Genomic DNA, 20,282 nt, shown 5'->3' with positions numbered 1-20,282 from the left:
AGTTGAACTGCTTAGTCAACAAGTAACTCGCAACAGTGTTACAGCACTAGTGGTGTTCATACAAAGCAGGGCATTTGCTATGATAAACAAAGCAAACATTGTATTATATCTACAAAAACAGTTGCCAAAGTTGACATTTTGCCAGAAAGGAGCCCAAGGAATTTTGCAGAGTGAGAAAGAAGTGGCAGATGAAATGTTAGCATTTCTGCCAGAAGTGGCAGATGAAATGTTAGCATTTCTGCCAGATGGGTCAATGGAAGGTGTGGTGTCAAATACACTCGACTGTGTGGACAATTTGCACCAGGAGTACAATGATGATGATGATGATGATGATGATGATGATGATGATGATGATGATGATAACGTGCTTAACAAGTGAAAGTGATATAGAAACAAGTGTTAAGTCTTGTAGTTCATCATCCTTGTTGGACAGAAAGCCACAAATACCATCTCCAGCAAAACGCTGTAAAGGACAATTGTCATAAAAGTAGTGGATACTAAACATAATCACAAATGTGGAAGATGATCCGCAACATAGTAAAAAAGAAAGAAAAAAAATATATATTATGAAAAGATTTCGAATAAGTATGCAGCAATATGACTGTGTAGTGCATAAGAAAAATTATGGATATTCAAGGGAGAACAAGTTGCATTTGTTACTAGTGTTTGCGTGTTTCAAGGATGCTTGATACAAGTTACAGGATGTGCAGGATAGTGACTTCCTACACGAAATTGTACACGACAAAGATTACAGTGATTTCAAGAGAAGCAGGGGATGGTTGCATAACTTCAAACAGTGCTACAGAATTAGAGGACGTAAAATAACAAAACTTCAAACAAAATGTCAACTTGATGATGCACAGCTAATAGTGGAATTGGCCCAAAAATTTGTAGATGAGATAAACAAACTTATCCCATTGTTCAGTAAAGAATTTGTTTTCAACTCTGACCAATCGGGATTTGAAGAAGAAATGCATACAAAAGGAAGCCTGGAAATTAGAGGTACCAAGAGAGTTGTATCAAGATCAACTAACATCAGTACCTTAACACATTCATATATAATTATGCTGATTGTTAATCTGGATGGTAAATTGGCTGGAAAGTTATTTATTGTGCAGTGAGAAGCTTGAGGTGCTCTGCCCCCTATGATTCCTTCTCATGTGCGTGATTTTGCAAGGGCAGTAGGGAATATTTAAATCACAGCAAGCAAGAGTGGGAAAATGGGTGTAAGAGAACTACAAAAATAGTATAAGCACTGCTTTTGGCCAATAGCTGGTCAAAACAACTTAAAAATTTGCACTTGCTTCATTCCTGGTTTGTGTGTAAAACTCGTACTCCTTTAGAGCAAAGTATAAGTGTGTGACACTGCAGTTCTTGTCATCTGAAACCACTGGACAAATTCCACCTCTGGATGTTTCATCCCCCCTCCCCCCCCCCCTCCCCCACCTGTAAATCATATTATCGCACTATCTACAGCTACACCTTAAAGGATAGCTAATTTCATGATAAGTTCCACGACAGATTGTTTTGCATTCAGTTACATGCCATCACCTTCCATCACTCTTTCAGAGTGGATACCTAGCTGAATGTCCTGCATGGTGTGTAACTCCCAAGGAGTTCGCCTTTGATCTTGATGTGAACCTTTGTTATCACTGCGGTGCACCATTTTTCATTCAGTGTCCACAGTGCAACTTAATGGTTTGTTCTGAAGGTTTCTTGAATATTGATGATGTCCATTTTTTGGAGTGTAATACATACATCCCACAGAAGGTTGATCTCTGCACCTCCTGAACATTGATTTTCTGTCACCCTCCTGATGCACATGGTGAGTCATTAGCAGCTAATATATTTCCTGTCATTATTGTTAACACAAAAATGAACCCTACTAGAGATTGAACTAGCGACCTTATTCTCAAGGCATTCCTTTGTTTGATAATGGCATTTGCTATGGATATACAAATTTTCTGCCACTTTATCATGCAAAGCATGTACTCAGTTTTGCTTTGCAACCAGAAGTGGATACATGGACTTTTACATCCATAGCCTATTTTGCAGGTATGTTTTAGGGCAGACACAAGCTGCTTTGATTGTGTTTTAAGTGTGTAATCGATAGATGGCAGCATAGAGAACAAAATGGTGGCAACAATTCATTTTAGAAAACAAATGGATTTTCTGCAGTCTGCTTCTGGACACCCCAGTTAATATGGGCACCATTTGACAGCTATAAGTGGAAAAAGTAAAACGGTTGGAGGCTGGGTGTGGTTAATCTCAGCTTTGTAGTAGAGGTTGGGTCCCCACATGTAACGGAAATAAATGTACGAAAAAGAAGTCAAGCAGTGTACAAGCATAATGATTTTTAGTTTGGGTACTGGAATTAAACAGGAGAGATAAAGTAAGAAATGACTTTCCTTGACTACAGCTAGTAAATGGATATACTTGGTTGTAGAATCTTCTGTCCTCCGTAGTCTCAAACTGAAATTTTTTTTGGATATTCTAACTTCTCTCAACAATAATGAATGTAATACCACGGGATTTCAGATTCATGAGTATGCACATTTATTTTCCTTAACATACTCTTACTCCTTACAGTCTCTAACAAATAACAGTACTTTCCTTGTTGTTGCACCAGTAGCTCTCTTAAAACTTGTGCAGTCAATTTTCACCCAACACATTATCATTTAACAGCCAAGTACAGCACCCTTATATCTTGATATCTTAACCGAAATTCTCACTCTGTGGTAATTCATTAATCTCATTCTTTGCTGTTGCCCAGCATTACTTTATAACTCGCTGAATTCACCCTCAACATAGTCTGATTAATCATCCACTAACTGAAGTTCAATAACCACTGACAGTATGTACAATTGTCTTTTTGAAAACCATATTTTACCAAAACTGACAACAAATTAAATGTTCATGCACATAAGTGTCCCATAAATCTCGATAAAAATGAAGATTCCAACAAATAATTGCAAACTCTTTACACAGAAATGTTACCATGTTTAAAACTGATTGCTGTAACACATCATTTTGCAGGGGGTTGACAAAAATATGGAAACACCAAAAAGATAACACATTACCATGCCTAACATGGTGCAGAAAACCCGATGGCATTCAAAAAAACTTCCAGCCATTTTGGAATGGATGAATAAAAGATCCCCATATGATTTTCAGGGGAATGTTATACCATTCTTCCTGAAAAATAGTGGAAAGTACAGGTAAAAGTTATGGAGTTGGACAACGATCATGTACACTTCTCTCCAAAGCAGACACAAAGTCTCAGTAATATTGAGATCTGGTGATTGTGGTCATGCAACAGTTCATCTTCATGATTCCAAAACCAGTCATTGATGTTGTGAGCTGTGTGAAGAGGCAGTCATTTTGAAACACAGCATCATCATTGGGGAACAAATAATGTACTATGGGGTGGACCTGATGAGCCGAAATGGTCACATAATCCTTGGCAGTATTGTGGCCTTGCAGTGTAATGACAGGTCTCATGGAATACCTTGATGTGACTGCCCAAATCATCACTGCAGCCCCACCATGTTTCACTCTTGGAGCATAAACTCAGTCAGAAGTTGGGAGCAGTGTGAAACAAGACTCACCTGACCAAATGACTTTCTTCCATTGTTCCTTAGTCCAGGTTTTATGGCTCCGCCACAACATTTTCCCGTTACATGCATTTGAAATTACAGTTCACCCTGCAGTTTCCACTCTGGGGAGTTCCTTTCATGTTGTTTTGGTGTTAACAGGGTTCACGAGGGCGAAATTCAGTTCTGCAGTGATTTTTGCAGCTTTGTTCTCTTAGTTTTCATCACAATACTCTTCAATCACTGTCTGTCATGATCAATCAACTCACACTTTTGACCATGTTATTACTTACAAGGGAACCTCCCCATTGCACCCCCCTCAGGTTTAGTTATAAGTTGGCACAGTGGATAGGCCTTGAAAAACTGAACACAGATCAATCGAGAAAACAGGAAGAAGTTGTGTGGAACTATGAAAAAATAAGCAAAATATACAAACTGAGTAGTTCATGCGCAAGATAGGCAACAACAAGGAAATAGCAAGCTTGGGAGTGCTGCGGCCCCGTGGTTAGTGTGAGCAGCTGCGGAACGAGAAGTCCTTGGTTCAAGCCTTCCCTCGGGTGAAAAGTTTAACTTTTATTTTCAGTTTATGTGACAAACGCTTATGTTTTAATCACTTTTTGGGGAGTGATTATCACATCCACAAGAAAACCTAAATCGGGCAAGGTAGAAGAATCTTTTTACCCATTCGCCAAGTGTACAAGTTAGGTGGGTTGACAACATATTCCTGTCATGTGACGCACATGCCGTCATGAGTGTCGTATAGAATATATCAGACGTGTTTTCCTGTGGAGGAATTGGTTGACCTATGACCTTGCGATCAAATGTTTTCGGTTCCCATTGGAGAGGCACGTCCTTTGTCTACTAATCGCACGGTTTTGCAGTGCGGTAGCAAAACACAGACACTAAACTTATTACAGTGAACAGAGACGTCAATGAACGAACGGACAGATCATAACTTTGCGAAAATAAAGAAAGTAAACTTTTCACCCGAGGGAAGACTTGAACCAAGGACCTCTCGTTCCGCAGCTGCTCATGCTAACCACGGGACCACGGCGCTCCTGAGCTCACACTATCCTTGATGTTGCATATCTTGCACATGGACTACTCAGTTTGTATATTTTGCTTATTTTTTCATAGTTCCACACAACTTCTTCCTGTTTTCTCAATTGATCTGTGTTTAGTTTGTCAAACCTATCCACTGTGCCAACTTATAACTAAATCTGAGGAGGGGTGCGATGGGGAGATTCCCTTGTTAGTGTATGATGTTTTTCAGTTTTCCCTGTATGTAGTATAAATATTCAAGACACTGAATAGCTGCCATTCATAGCCAACTGGCTAATTGCCTTGCAAGGCCTGAATATTTTTATAGTAGGGGTGGTATATAAAGACTGGCAGAATAATAGTCTGTAATCTTGATAATTACATTTAGTTTATAAAAATGTAGGGCAAAAATTTAATAATGTAGATGACTTACAAATTCCAGGAATCATTTGCTTTAACTAAGAGACAGCTGTTTAGAAAATTTGTAAAGCTGTCATGTTCAAAATTTTGCTAATTTATGTAGTCTTAATCACAAACTTAATTCACTAATGAAGATTGTTATCTGGTTCAGAAAAAGAGTAGCAACAAAAGTAGTCAAATCCTGTAATCTAGCAAGCATAATGGCTAAAATGGCAAAAGTAATTTTGGGTGTGACCAATCTATACTATGGCCTGCCCAGTTAGCTGAGCGGTCTAACGCATGGCTTTCCGGAGTGGGAAGGAGAACCTGGTCTCTGGCCCGAATCCACCCGGAGGACTTGTGTCGAGGTCTGGTGAGCTGGCCAGTTTGTGGATGGTTTTTAGGCAGTTTTCCATCTGCCTCGGTGAATGTGGGCTGGTTCCCCTTATTCTGCCTCAGCTACACTATGTTGGCCATTGCTGTGCAAAAAGTTCTCCACGTATGCGTACACCACCATTACTCTACCACGCAAGCACTCGTCTGGTGTGAGACGTTCCCTGGGGGGAATATATAATAGAGGGAAACATTCCACGTGGGAAAAATATATCTAAAAACAAAGATGATGTGACTTACCGAACGAAAGTGCTGGCAGGTCGATAGAAACACAAACAAACACAAACATACACACGAAATTCTAGCTTTCGCAACCAACGGTTGCATCGTCAGGAAAGAGGTAAGGAGAGGGAAAGACGAAAGGATGTGGGTTTTAAGGGAGAGGGTAAGGAGTCATTCCAATCCCGGGAGCGGAAAGACTTACCTTAGGGGGAAAAAGGACGGGTATACACGCGCGCGTGCCCCCCCCCCCCCCCCCCCCCCCCCCACACACACACACACACACACACACACACACACACACACACACACACACACACACACACACACACACACACACACACACACACACACACACACACACACATATATATATATATATATATATATGGAAAACATTGTTACTAAATATTTTAAAAAAATTAGCTTTCCTTCAGGTATAGAATGGCTGGAAATGCACTTATTTCTGGGTTCTTATTTCATGTAACTTGGCGCACATTACACTATTCTAATTATTGGGTTTGATTAGTGCATTCTCTTTTATGCCAGCCTGCCTACATTAATTACTGAGTTGTGTAAATTCAATGTACAGGGTGATTATAATTAAAGTTAAACTTTCGAAACACTGTAGAAATAACACCACTGGTCAGAATGACATCAAATTGCAGCAGAATATTATCAGAGAAGAGGGAAAACGTTATGGCAGAAGAAAAAAAAAATTGTGTGAAAATTGATCAGTAGATCATGCTGTATGTGTCAGAACATGTAAATGAAAACACCTGTCATGTGCACGACCCATTGAAATTGGCATAAACATGCCGGGTACAAAGCTTTTCCTCCTTATGCAACTGTAATGTTTGCCACGACTGTCTCACTGCAACATCGCACTCTGCTTGTAAGGCTGTATTACAAGAATGATGACTATACACGTTGCTCTGCAGAAGTTCCAGACACAGTAGGGTTTGAAAAAAGGCGTTGGTCCGATGACTGCTGTGGGTCTGGAGAAAATGATTCGGAAATTCGAAAAGACGGGTTCTTTTGGTGTGCAACCTGGTAGAGGGACGAAACAAATTGGTTCAACGTCAATGGAAGCAGTGGCCACAGCAATGCAGGAGGAGACGAGTGGTGATGAGCAAACGTGTAGTGCATAGAGAATTGCTCGAAGATTGGACATACCAGTGAGCATGGTGCATAAAATCCTACGAATCATCCTTCTTTGCTATCCATTCAAAATCACCCATGTGCACGAGTTGCTTCCTGTTGACCTGCAAGCAAGAGAGATCTTCACTTCAGAATTTCTTGCTAGCATGGAAGTGGACAATGATTGGCCGTGGAAGATTTTGTGGACAGACAAAGTCCACTTACATCTGACAGGATATGTCAATACACAGAATTGTCGAATATGGGCAATGGAAAATCCACACGCAAATCAACCAGTACCACTTCATCCTGAAAAGGTCACTGTGTGGTGCAGGTTTATGGCCATATTTTTTCAAAGTCTGGTCCTGTTACCTGTACCGTCACTGGTAAGTGCTATGGGAGTTTCTTGCACAACCACATCATTCCAGCTCTCCAACAGCATGGATGGGATCACTTTTATGCAAGATGACACATCTCCATGCACTGCAAATACAGTTAAGCAGCTGCTGAAGCGCCATTTTGGAAATGCTATAATTTGCAGCCGCCATTTCTGTACAGCCTGGCCATCCTGATCATCTGATCTTAATTCATGTGACTTCTGGCAGTGGGACTATCTGAAAAATGTTGTGTTCAGTGTTCTGATTGCAAACTTAGATGCATTGAAGGCATGCACTGCACATCACATTCTGAATGTGACCCCGGAAACACTTTGATCAGTTGTGGATCATGCTGTTTCTCGATTTCAACGATTTGCAGAAAACGGTGGACAGCATATTGAACATCTTTTGCACCAGTCACACGGAAATCAATAATCTGATTTGATTTTGATTGATGCTTTTTATGCCATTTTTGGCATCAAGACAATTAAAAACTGATTTTTCGCATCCAATGTGATATGACCTTGCCATGGTGGATGGGCTTACGTAACTAACAGTATCACACCTGTACACCCATGCACACTGAGTAGTACAGTTTGTGTAACTTCAAATGTACACCTTAGGCATTGTTGTATGATTCATTTGTCATTTGTAGTTGACCACTATTAAATTATGATGCTTAGAGCGCCATCTATTGCTACATTTTGTAACTATTTATTTTTCTTCTGCCATACGTTTTCACCATTCTCCAATAATATTCTGTTGCAATTTGATGCCTTCTGACCAGTGGTGTTATTTCTACAGCGGTTTGAAAGTTTAACTTTAATTATATACACCCTGTATTTCAAATTGGTATTAACATAACTTACTTTGTAGTATTTAATAACAATGTCTTCTATTGGTTTCTGTTTGCAATTTACCCAATACCTATTGTGTGGTATTGGTTTGGCAGTCTACTTTAATATTGACACCCAGATTTAACTCAGACATGGGAGTTTTCCATTATTTTAGTTTTTGACAATGCTTTATTTTAGATCATGGGTAAACAGCTCAGATGACATATAATACTTTGATACTGAACTTATTTATGGGTAGGTCGGGTGTCATGGCTGCTTGGTCACAGTGTTGGACTGCAAAGCTGGATATCCATGCTCACATCTCCCTCCCGCCCTTTTTTTTTTTTTTTCCCACAAAATTATGAACTGTCCAACTTGTCATTGATGTGTCTGTTCGCTGAATTCAAATTTGTGTCTGTGTCATGGTATGGTGTAACATCCATTTGCAACAGCGAGGTGTAACGGAGGGACCCTCAGACATATATACCTCCCTTACCTCTACACAAGTACCACATGTAGCGACAATAGTAGATTCTTACCACGTGACTCATATTCTGTGACCAACATATAGCATGACAGTTGCCAAGACCACAGAAGGAGAACAGACATGTCAATGACCAGTTGGAGAGTTCATAAATTTATGAGGGGGGGGGGGGGGGGGGAGAAATGGGCATGAAGGAGATTTGATTACGGATCTCGAGCTTTGCTGTCCAACACTGTTACCATGCAACCATGATGCTGTGGTTCTTGCAACTCACTCAATGTTGCACACCTTACGCTTGGAGCATTCACTGTTTCTATTTTGCTTCTTTTTTTACAGTTCAGTGCACCTTCATTCTCTTTTTATGCTTGACCTGTCTTCAGTTTTTGACGGGCTTTCCACTGGACCGTGTTACCACTGAATCAGAGGGGGTTGTGATGGGGTGTTTCCCTTGTTAGGTCAATTCAAATGGTTAATGTACCTGCCTCTGCTTTTTCTTTTATTTTATTTTATTTTATTTTATTTATTTATTTTCAGGAAATTATTACCTATGTGGTACTATGTGGGCCAATGAAAACCAAATAAGTAGCTTAGATGGAGCCATTCTCGTTTTGCTAAGTGGTAGGACAACAGGCAATACATACATGAAGTAAGAACCCAGAAATAAGTGCATTGCTAGCCATTCCACACCTGAAGAAAAGCTAATTTTTTAAATATATATGGTAACAATGTTTCCCATTTATATATTAAATATGCAGTATATTTATGTAATATACATATTTAAAATTTATAGCCTGTGTTCATCTGGATGGTCATTAGTGTGTGGTGTAAAAAATTGAAGTAAATCCACAAAATTTTCAAGAATTTAGTAACAACGTCAAACAAGTTGTCTTTATATAGTACAGTAGTATAGATTGGTCACACCTAAAATTACTTTTGCCATTTTAGCCATTATGCTTGTTAGATTCTAGGATCTGACATACTTTTGTTGCCACAATTTTTCTGAACCAGATCACAATCTTCATTAGTGAATTAAGCCTGCATAAATTAGCAAAATTTTGAACATGACAGCTAAATGTAATTATCAAGATTACAAACTATTATTATGCCAATCTTTATATACCACCCTTATCATAAAAATATTCAGCCTGTCCAAGGCAGTCAGCCAGTTGACCATGAATGGCAGCTGTTCAATGTTCTCAATATGTTACAAGTGTCAGTCGTGGTCAGAATAGTGTTCGAGGTAATCATGAGCGCACTATGTCAGCACTAAGTGGACTCAAATATGGGTAAATTGTCGGTGTTCATATGACGAGTGCTTACATAACCCAAGTAGCCAAAGTGTTAGGTGTTTCAAGAGGCACCATTCTGAATATTTATACTACATGCAGAGAAAACAAAAACATCATAGACTAAGTTACAACATGGTCAAAAGTATGTTTTGACTGATCATGACAGACACTGATCAAAGAGGATTGTGGCAAAAAATAAGAGGATGGCGGCTGCAAATGTAACTGCAGAATTGAATTTAACACTTGTGAACCATGTTAACATCAAAACAACATGAAAGGAACTCCTTGAACTGAAAACTGCAGGGTGAACTTCAATTTCAAACCCTATCATCAAAGACGCAAAGTAATAACTTCTCAAAAAAAATAAAAAAGCAAAGGCAGGTACATTGACCATTTGAATTGACCTAACAAGGGAAACTCCCCATCACAACCCCCTCAGATTAGTGGTGACATTGTCCAGTGGAAAGCCCATCAAGAACGGAACACAGATCAAGCATAAAAAGAGGAAGAAGGTATCCTGAAATGTGAAAAAAGAAGCAAAATAGAAACAGCTAATGGTCCAAGCTCAAGATGTGCAACATCAAGTGCATTTGACTAACAATGATGTCATGGTTATGTGGTCATGATGTACTGCGAAGGGGGAGATCTGTGATAAAGTCTCTCTCTGCCTCCCCCTTTTTTCCTCTCTCTTCTTTTTTTTCTTTTCTTTTCCACAAAATTATGAACTGTCTGTCCAGTCATTGATGTGCCTGTTTGGTGAATTCAAATTTCTGTCAGTGTCATGGTGTAACATCCATTTGCAACAGCGAGGTGTAAGGCAGGGACCCTCAGACGTACGTACCTCCTCTTTGTTCTATGCAGGTCCCAAGTTGTGACTCTTGCGTTTCGTTTCAGAAATTTTAACTCTTGAACTCCTTTGTTGTAACATAGTTCACACCTGTTTATTTCATTTCTGCGAGAGGTCCATGCAGCATCTGCCTGCTCTCACTATTCATCACATTTACTTGCGACGATCATGTATTCTTACCACATGACTCATATTCTGTGACCTATGTATAGCATGACAGTTTCCAAGATCACAGAAGAGAACAGACACGTCAATGACCAGACAGACAATTCATAAATTTATGGGGCAAAAAATGGGTATGAGGAGAGATTAAAACACAGATCTCCAGCTTTGCAGTCCAACACTGTGATCACGCAACCATGACTCCCCGCTTCTTGGAACTCACTTGGGCCATTCACCATTTCTATTTTGCTTATTTTTTCACATGTCAGTACACTTTCTTCCTGTTTCCATGCTTGATATGTGTTCAGTTTTTGAAGGAATATCCACTGGGCCATTTTACTACTAAATCTGAGGGGGTTGCGATGGGAAGTTTCCGTTGTGAGAATCAGCTCATAAAGACAGTTACTGAAGAAGTATGGTACAATGTTAGTAGAATCATGATGTAACCAGTAATTTTCACATGCAAAACATACTTCTAGAGATCAAAGTCACACTAAATTCTGAATCTATAGGTTATTGATTACTTTTTGCTTGTGGAGCTACAGAGCAACTCTCATAATTATTATAAATAAAAATACAAATGGAGCTACATTAGCCATAAAAAATCTATAATATATTTTGGCAACAGCGAATATTAAACACAAAACTGTGTTATGGATGTTTGAGGAATCAGACACATGACACACCTTTGAAAAATATGTCTTTAAATGCAGATGTAGAGAGCACTGTCACACACCAAAATAATATGCAAATGAAAGTGAGGTTTAAGGAGTTGGAATCAATATAACCTATATTAATAAATTATTTTATTTAACGTGGAAGACTAGTACACAAATGAAACAAATACTATAACATGAGATATGCACAGTACAAGATGTACAGTGATATAATTTACAGTAAACTAACACAGTTCTACATACTGCAGAGTTGGTGCACAAAAACAAACTATAACAAAATTATAACTTTTCTCATTTATGGTCTGAACCCAAATTATTGACATAGTTTCCTTATTTCAAACTTTAGCCCTTGTAAATAACTAAATTAACAACCTCAAATGAAACACATGTATATTACTACAGACTTTACATCATAAATAAAAGCCAGAATCTGAAGTGCAATGAACAGAAATATTTTGTACAGTATAGTTAAAACTCTTGTAAAGGCACTAGACTGAAAGGCTTTTAACAGTTAAAGAGAACTGTTACTGAATACATTAACTAACTACTGGCATATCATGGAAAACAGCAGACATTCATCATACATCATTTCCATAAAACTTAGGAAAGTTTACTATGCAGTCACATCACAGCAAAAATACTCTCAGGTTATAAAGAGGTGCAATTCACTGTTATGATGTCAAAAACTTAATTTCCTTCTTAGCCAGCGGGAAGACTTTGCTCTGTAATTACAACCTGCATTTAAGATCACTGCTTACCAGTCGTAATTCATTTATATAGAACTGTTACTGATATACCCGTAACTACAAAAAGTATGAGGCCGCACAAAATGTAAACAAAAGCTTTCTGTGCTAAGGATTTCTGTTGTTATCACTGTATGTTCAGTTAATTCCAGTTAATGTACCAACGTGTATCTCATCTCCAAAAGATGCTTTTTTTCCTTTAAATTTAGCAGTGGAGAGAAGCTCACAAACTGCAAAAGTATGAATTTTCTCATAATTTTTATGAATCTACAATACACCAACATCAAAACCTTCAACATTAAAAATTATTTTTGTTTTTGAGATGCATATTTCAATGGAATATTGCTCTAGAAGTAATGGGCAAGTTCATTCCATTTTTTCTCATCATTTTAAATTCTAATTCTGAGAAACAGTACCAATCTTCACAATAGATTCTTAAGACCATCTTTCAGTTAATTTGTGCAAACAGTGCAGCATTCAAAACAGGTACTCTGCAGAGGCTGTCACATACTCAAACAAAAACAGGAAGGAGAAGAATCATCATACACAACTTTTTCTGTACATTTCAGCTATAATATGTTTTTAACAGCTTCCCCATTTCTTTAAAGTTCATCTTAAATATTCTTTGGGTTTTCCAAACATAATTAACCACAATGAGCACCACTATCCCACTCTTCCAATTCAGTTAATAATAACTGCTTAAAACACTTTTAGAAGCAACATCATCCAATGAAAGAAAATGCAAAAAATAATAAAAGAAGACATCATCACTGGGAAACCAGCCATCAACTATTATAAAACAGAACATCAGCTATGGCACTCTTCATGAAGCATTGCAGTGCAAAGACACATGTACTGGAAGCAGATATAAAAATTAGCCTTTAAGTTCACTTGTGTGCAAGACTTCTGGCACTGATGGTTTTTTGGTAAGTGGTAATGTCATTAGTTTATTGATTCAGTTGGGCTTATTGCAAGCGGATGTTAGCAACCTGGTTTAATTTACTAATTCAGATTACAATTTTAATTTTCCATGAAAGTTTAGTTTATGGAAAGTTTAGTTTCAACAGTCCCTCCCAACACAGAACACAGATTACAGTTTCTGGTAACTGAAAAAAATAGATAAGAATTGAAATCGTGTGACAAAGGAAGAAAGGGCCAATTTTTTTTTTTTAATTATGATGACTTTATTTTTTCAATGAGTAGCTATGATTTAGGAACATCTTAAAGTCCAATAATACAAGTGACTATGAGGGCACACAACTTTAGGTGCCAACTAAAGTGACAAGTTATTCAAAAGGGAAACCTCAGATGCAAACAAATGTACTGCATATTTAAGTAGCATCATATTAAAAATTATACCCACTGTAGTCTTTAAATGTCCAGAACATTTTAACAGATAGCAGTAAGTTAGATAGAGTAGACGAAACTTCAGCAGCCTTATGTTTCACTAATTTCCAGTAAATCATTAAATCTATCTTGTCAGTCTGACTACACTGAAACATATTTTGGGTGCTGATTCCAAGCTACTTTAAATGGTACACAGTTATGTACCTCTCACATTGGTCTAAAATCAACACTCAAGATATACTTCAATGCCCAAACAACCCAAGTGCATGATTTACTGGGAATGAGGGAAACATAATGGTGTTCATGTTTCATTGCTGGAATTTATTAGATAAGTGTTAACATAATCAATATCGAGAGAGAGAGAGAGAGAGAGAGACAGACAGACAGACAGACAAGCTACTTTCCAGTATTGTCCAATTTATTACTGTTTTTTTATAGCTCAGAAGTTATTCACTGACAACAATTGTGCATTGTGCAACTATTTTCTACGGAAGTCTTTTGCTGTCTAGTTCAGATGTGGATGGTATAATATGACGATGAATTCAGTGTGTTTTATATTCACTTTCACCACCCATCAGAGCACATGATGCTCAGTAATCATCGTACATATTTATAACACTAACTACCACATTTCTCATCACCTAATTTAACAACAGAAAAAGTATCACTCACTACTTTGTTTTAGACATCTGTAAATTATTTCACAGGCATCCTCCATTTTTTTCTAAGGCAAGAAACTTAACAATAATAATAATAATAATAGCAAACTGTAGCTCATGTCCACAAAGGCATTTTCTGTGATTGCTGCACTCTACATACTGCTTAAAAAGCTCTTTGGATTTGAAAATGGCTTTATGTTATCAAGTGATCAAGAATAGCTCCTGCTATGTCTGAGCTCACAGTGGGCTTCTTTATAAAATATAATTCTACCAGTTACAGTTCATTTACCATACATGTAATAACTTTTGAGTACTGTAAAATTTTTAAGAAATACCAAAAAGTGATATGTTGCTTTTAAAATACTAATAGTGGTGCAAAATCTTGCAGTCAATAGAATAAAAAAGGAACACAATGGTGGAAGGTCCTTGGCTTATATATTATGTTGTATAGATGTGGCAGTCCAATATGATGCCACAATTGCTATAATGATTGTAAACTGTTTATAAACTTATTCATACACTGTTTTACAACTAATACAGGCATAATTTCACAGCCTTATAATGCACTAGCCCTGCCACTAGACGGTATTTTCAGTTAAATACCTGAAATGTAAATATCATATTGCAAACTTAAATAATAAATACAATAGTGGGAAAGAAAATGCTGGAAGGTACATAAAAGTTCATAACTTCAGAGTTCCTAACAGCTGTCGGCCAGTAATCATTATAAGTGATCTGATGTGATTGGCATGTGTTACTTGTTGGCCCATGTGGATAAAACTAGCATACTGATACTCTGTTCCAGCAGGTAACATTTGGCATAGAGATTCCAATGGATATGTCTGGGCCAAGTACGTTAAAATTTCTGAAACAGAAATTAGATATCAAAATATTTCACACATTGAGAAATGAAAATAATAGGATGCATACATTTTGTATTCATCAAAGATACAGTATAATCTTATGTATGACATGAAATTATGTAATACCATATCAAAGATCGGTGCCATTGTAAAACAGCACATATTCTTTCAAGTTTCTAGCTGTCTGGTAAAAAACAAATTTGGGTAACTGTGTATAGTAATTACAAATGGCAACAACTAGATAACTGATAGAATTAATACAATTATCTATGTTAGCTCACACCTAAAAGAAAACAAACTGATTTTTTGGTGGACAGAGTTTTTGTAGTACTACATTTTGCTGCTAGGAGCACATAGCGCAAACATTCCAGAGTCAGTAAACCTAGTGCTATCACTGGAGAAGGCCAGGACTAGTTTTGGCGGAGTTTACAATGACAAATGTTTTCTATGATTGTCGTTCGTGTAATGGCTGATTTTTGTGACAAGCATGCAGCAGTGAAATTCTGCTCAGAGAAAGTGGAACAGAAATCCTTGAAATGTTAAAAACGGCATATAAGGACAATGCTAAGGGGAAAGCTCAAATGTTCAAGTGGTTTTCCCATTTCAAAAATGGTGAAATGTCAACTGATGAAAAATCTTGTTGTGGTTGCCCTTCCACAGCTTTAACACATGAAAATGTTGAAAACATTCATGCAATCATCAACGCAGATCGATGGCAGACCACTGAGGAAATTCTGGAGCTGTTGGGAGTGACTTTGAGCTCAGTGCAGTGAATTGTGACAGAAGATTTGGAAATGAAAAGGGTGGCTGCCAAATTCGTGCAATGACTGCTGACTGCTGAACAAAAACAAGGTTGCATTGGAGTATGCTGCACTTTGAAAGAAGAGTCCCAAAATGATCCGAACTTTTTTTCAAAACTTATCACAGGTGACAAAACTTGATGCTATGCTTACGATCCTGAATCAAAGCAACAATCACGTAAGTGGAGGACTTCAAGTTTGCCTCACTCCAAGAAAGCTTGTCATGTTAAAAGAGACATGAACGGAAAGCATTTTGCTAATGCTGCTGAGGTGACGAAAAAAACAACAGAGATGATGTAATTCATCACAAAAGTTGAATGTAAATAATGTTTTGAAAAATAGAATAAAAGATTACACAAGTGTATTAATGCAAGTGGAGATTACTAAGGGGATTAAAAATGTGTGCCTTAAAAATGTTCAGTTTCTTTTAGGTGCCCCATTGTAAGTAAGCAGAAATATAGTTGTGCTAAGTAGATGACCTAGACTATGATTTAACAGTTTAATGGTTAGCTAGTCAATTGTGTATTTCATTAATCTCTATAACAAATACAACAAGCAGAATCTTTTAAGAGCAAAACTTAATGCTGACAAGGACAGGGTGCCCACAGCTGCTTCAATAAATACCTCTGTTGCTAATGAGTTCAGCAACTTCATCATATGAGTTTCAGTACTGAGACAAGAAGAGGAAGAGGAGAAATAAGGAAATTATTGAAGGAAATAAGTATTGACTGAAACATTGGGATTTCCATAAACTTCATTACTCTGGTGAGCGGTACAGAATACCATTCACAATGTAATAATTAATTTTAAAGAAAAAGCAACAAAACATATTGACCTTTAGACTCTTGCCACACATTTTCCCTTTTCTGCTACTGTTGGTATGTAGATGGATTAATTTTCCTTTCCTCCAGAACCTTCACCTACTCTTTTCTCCAGTTTCTGTGTGCCTGTTTCCACTAACAAAGGAATTCTAAATGTTCCAGTTCAGTAATGAGCTCTAATTTGTGAGAATGTTAGCTTCCTTCTGTTTATGTTCTGACAACAAATACCTAAACAATAAGATTAAAAAACAGCCGACCAGTTGCAAAGGATAAAGTAATCTTTACCTAGGTTTCGATAGATTTAAATCTATCTTCTTCAGAAGACGGCCTGAGGACAATGAACATCGTAATTTATATTAAAGGTATGAAACATAAGTCAAGAATAGAGTTTAACATATATTAGGAGAATCTTGTATTACAAAATATGAGAAGGCTTCCCGGTACTTACAGTATTACATTAACATGGAGTGGTATGTCATTGTCGTATTTACAAACATCTACATAACTCCATTAGTCCAAATAAAATATAGCCCTGAGAATAGGGTTTGTCAGACAAATAAAAATAAGTACATGGAAGTCGGAGAGCGCATAAGCGACTGAGTAAAATCGGCCAGCGTAGTAGCACTGCAGCCAGGGCAGGTGGCGCTCAGGTCGCGAACTATGTGCCGATTGGCGTACTGAAGCAACATGTAAAATATCAATATTAATTGCGTCCTTAGATAGAGTGACAATAAAAAATAAAAGGAAAGCATATAACACTCCCGTTATGACATTATGGGAGCCTTAGGAACAATAAAGTAGATACATACATCAAAAAGGCAGGTGGCGCTTACGCCGTGAGTCACATGCAGTGCCATATACAGCCAGAATATGAAAGTTATATTACCATATTAGTGAAGCACATAGAACGTATATAACTCGAAACTTTAAGAATAATCATTAATGGCTCTTAAGAGATAAATTACAAAGCCTGGTCAACAATCCAGTTAATATACATTCTCAGGGAGCCAAGGTATTAGAATAAGAGAAAATTACATGAGGGCCGATGTAGTGGCAGCCATACATCGTGAGAAAACCACATTACATAAAAGGCAGCGAGCTTAAAGATTTGAAAGTGCATTATAGCTTCCTGAGGAAATAGACTACTGAGGTTACCAACATTAATGTTATATATTAAACAGTACGGGTTTAAAGCCTTCGAAAAATTGTCTACAGGCAAGGTTCAACTGATCGTTCAGTATATTGCCGTCTTTGAGCTCTAGATGTTTAAAAATAAATAACTCTTCCCATAGATCTAGTTTCCGTCCTTTGACTTGTCTGTGTAGGATAACCGTGTCTTCTAACTGTTTAGGCGTATGGCCGGCTATCAAGAGGTGTTCAGCAAAAGTAGAGTTGTGAATATTCGCTCCTTTTTTACCTAATAAATCAAAAGCTGCATCCAGGTATATGGACATCAAATTAAAAATTGTGAAAGCAGGTATGGCTATTGACTTTAATCAACAGTGCCTAGATAAACACATTATCCCTGATTATGTGAAGGCGTACGTAAACTTTAAACAGTGTAACAGAGTGCCTTCTATTAAAAAGAAGTTAGTGCATTTAGTCATTTCGGACAGCACAGTTAATTTGTACAAGAAAAAAGATGTTCTTAATAGTGAAGCCTACTGTATACACCTCTTTTTAACTAAAGCCTTTAAAGATCTTTGTAATTTTCAAATTGACCACCTGTGGAATAGTATTAATGAATGGCTCTTTAACCGTAAAGGAGAAATTAAGGCTAGACATGAAAGAAAGCTTTTGAAGTTTAGTAATAGGACCACAAGTAAAATTGTTAATACAGCAGACAATAGTGTCAAGCACCTATTTTACGAAAGAGTACTAAATAAAACCAATATTACTTTTATGCAGGCTGAGAATGACTTGTTGTGTAAAGGCCTTAAATATAACTTGCCTGCTAAACTCGACAAGTTTCCAGTTATCTGTAATCTCATCGTAGATCTAAAAATCGGTTTAGAATCTCTGAAATTAGAGAAAACGGAGCAAGTCAAATGTGCCTACGAATGTAATAACATAATAGAAAAAGAAATTAAATTATTTCCTAATAGGCAGTCGGGCGAATATAGTATAGTAAAAAGCATTAATCATAAACTTAGAGAGCACGACGCCTTAGTCACTAAGAGTGACAAAGGGAACACCGCTGTCGTGGCTTATAAAAATGAATATATAGAGAAGACTGTAAAGTTTTTTGAGGAAAACGACATCACTGAGGTTACTGTAGATCCTACTGCTGAACTGAAAAATGAAATCCGGCGTACTTTAACTAATTCTTTCAGCCTGTTCAATAAGTTTCAAAAGAAAGGGCTTATAAATATGAACCTGAAACCACCCGTGCTCAGAAGTCAGTTTAAACTGCACAAACAAAATCACCCAATCCGCCCTGTAGTGAATGGAATAGGCAGTCCACATCACACTCTTGTGAGGCGCCTCCATTTTAAAATTAAAGATGCTTTCACATTTGAAAATAACTTTTCTGTAAAAAACAGTAAGGAATTAATTAACAATATTCAATCTGTAAGATGTACACCTGACACTAGACTGGTGTCCTTCGACATCGTCAGCCTTTATACAAATGTCCCGGATGATGAAACCATAGACCTTGTAAAAGAGAATCTGCTTAAGCATAAAAAACTAAGTGAAACTCAGATTGCGGAACTCATTGGTTTGCTTAAGGTCATTTTAAAATATAATTATTTCACATTTAACGGGAAAATGTACGTACAGCCAGATGGTCTAGCAATGGGTAGCCCCCTCGCCGGTATTCTAGCAGAGGTCTTCATTAACGCCCTGGAAACAACATTCTTCAATTCAAGTTCAGAATTACGCCAAAAAATCCGCTATTATGCACGTTATGTTGACGACATTTTCATTGCTTTTGATGGCACTGATCATGAGTTAGAGCAGCTCTTCAATACTTTCAACAGTTTACATGAAAAAATTTCCTTCACAAAAGAACTTCAAAATGATAAACGTGAACTTAATTTTCTCGATTTAACAATTTCTATACAAGATAATACCTTCCATTTCAATATCTTCCACAAAGAAACATATTCAGATAATGTCATTCCTGCTGACTCAACTCATCCAAAATCTCATAAACTGGCGTTTTTTCATTCCGCCATTCACCGAATGGTAACCACTCCTTTATCGCCTGCTGATCAACAAAAGGAATTGAATGTCATCAAAGCAATCGCTGTTAATAATGGGTACAACCAGAATATGATCGATTACCTGTTCAATAAGAAAATTTCCCAAAATTGTTCGACTTTGAGCAATAACCTCCCCACAGATACAACAGAAACTAAAAAAAATTATTTCCATCCCTTTCTTGGGTAACATATCATATAGGATTAAACGTCTTCTAAATAAAAAATATAACTGTAACGTCTCCTTCTCTACAGATAACAGTTTAAAAAGAAAACTTGTACAGTCAGTAGACATTGCCAGCGATTGGTTTTCTAACTCAGGTATTTACAAACTAACCTGTAATAACTGCCCCTCATACTATATTGGTCAAACAGGCAGAGCTGTGAAA

At 37.3% G+C, this 20,282-nt stretch overlaps 1 protein-coding gene across 1 annotated transcript in view; it reads right to left on the bottom strand.

Moving 5' to 3' along the window:
- Positions 1 to 11,603: 11,603 nt before the first annotated feature.
- Positions 11,604 to 20,282, bottom strand: part of LOC126248260 (Hermansky-Pudlak syndrome 3 protein homolog) — a 176,733-nt gene continuing 168,054 nt past the window's right edge. The window contains exon 17 of the mRNA XM_049949111.1: positions 11,604 to 15,071. Coding sequence (XP_049805068.1) covers positions 14,890 to 15,071 — 182 coding nt within the window. The 3' untranslated portion in view covers positions 11,604 to 14,889. The remainder of the gene's footprint in view (positions 15,072 to 20,282) is intronic.

The sequence above is a fragment of the Schistocerca nitens genome, chromosome 3 (genome assembly GCF_023898315.1).
Source record: "Schistocerca nitens isolate TAMUIC-IGC-003100 chromosome 3, iqSchNite1.1, whole genome shotgun sequence".
Lineage (NCBI taxonomy): Eukaryota > Metazoa > Arthropoda > Insecta > Orthoptera > Acrididae > Schistocerca > Schistocerca nitens.
This window is presented reverse-complemented; position numbering and strand designations above follow the sequence as displayed.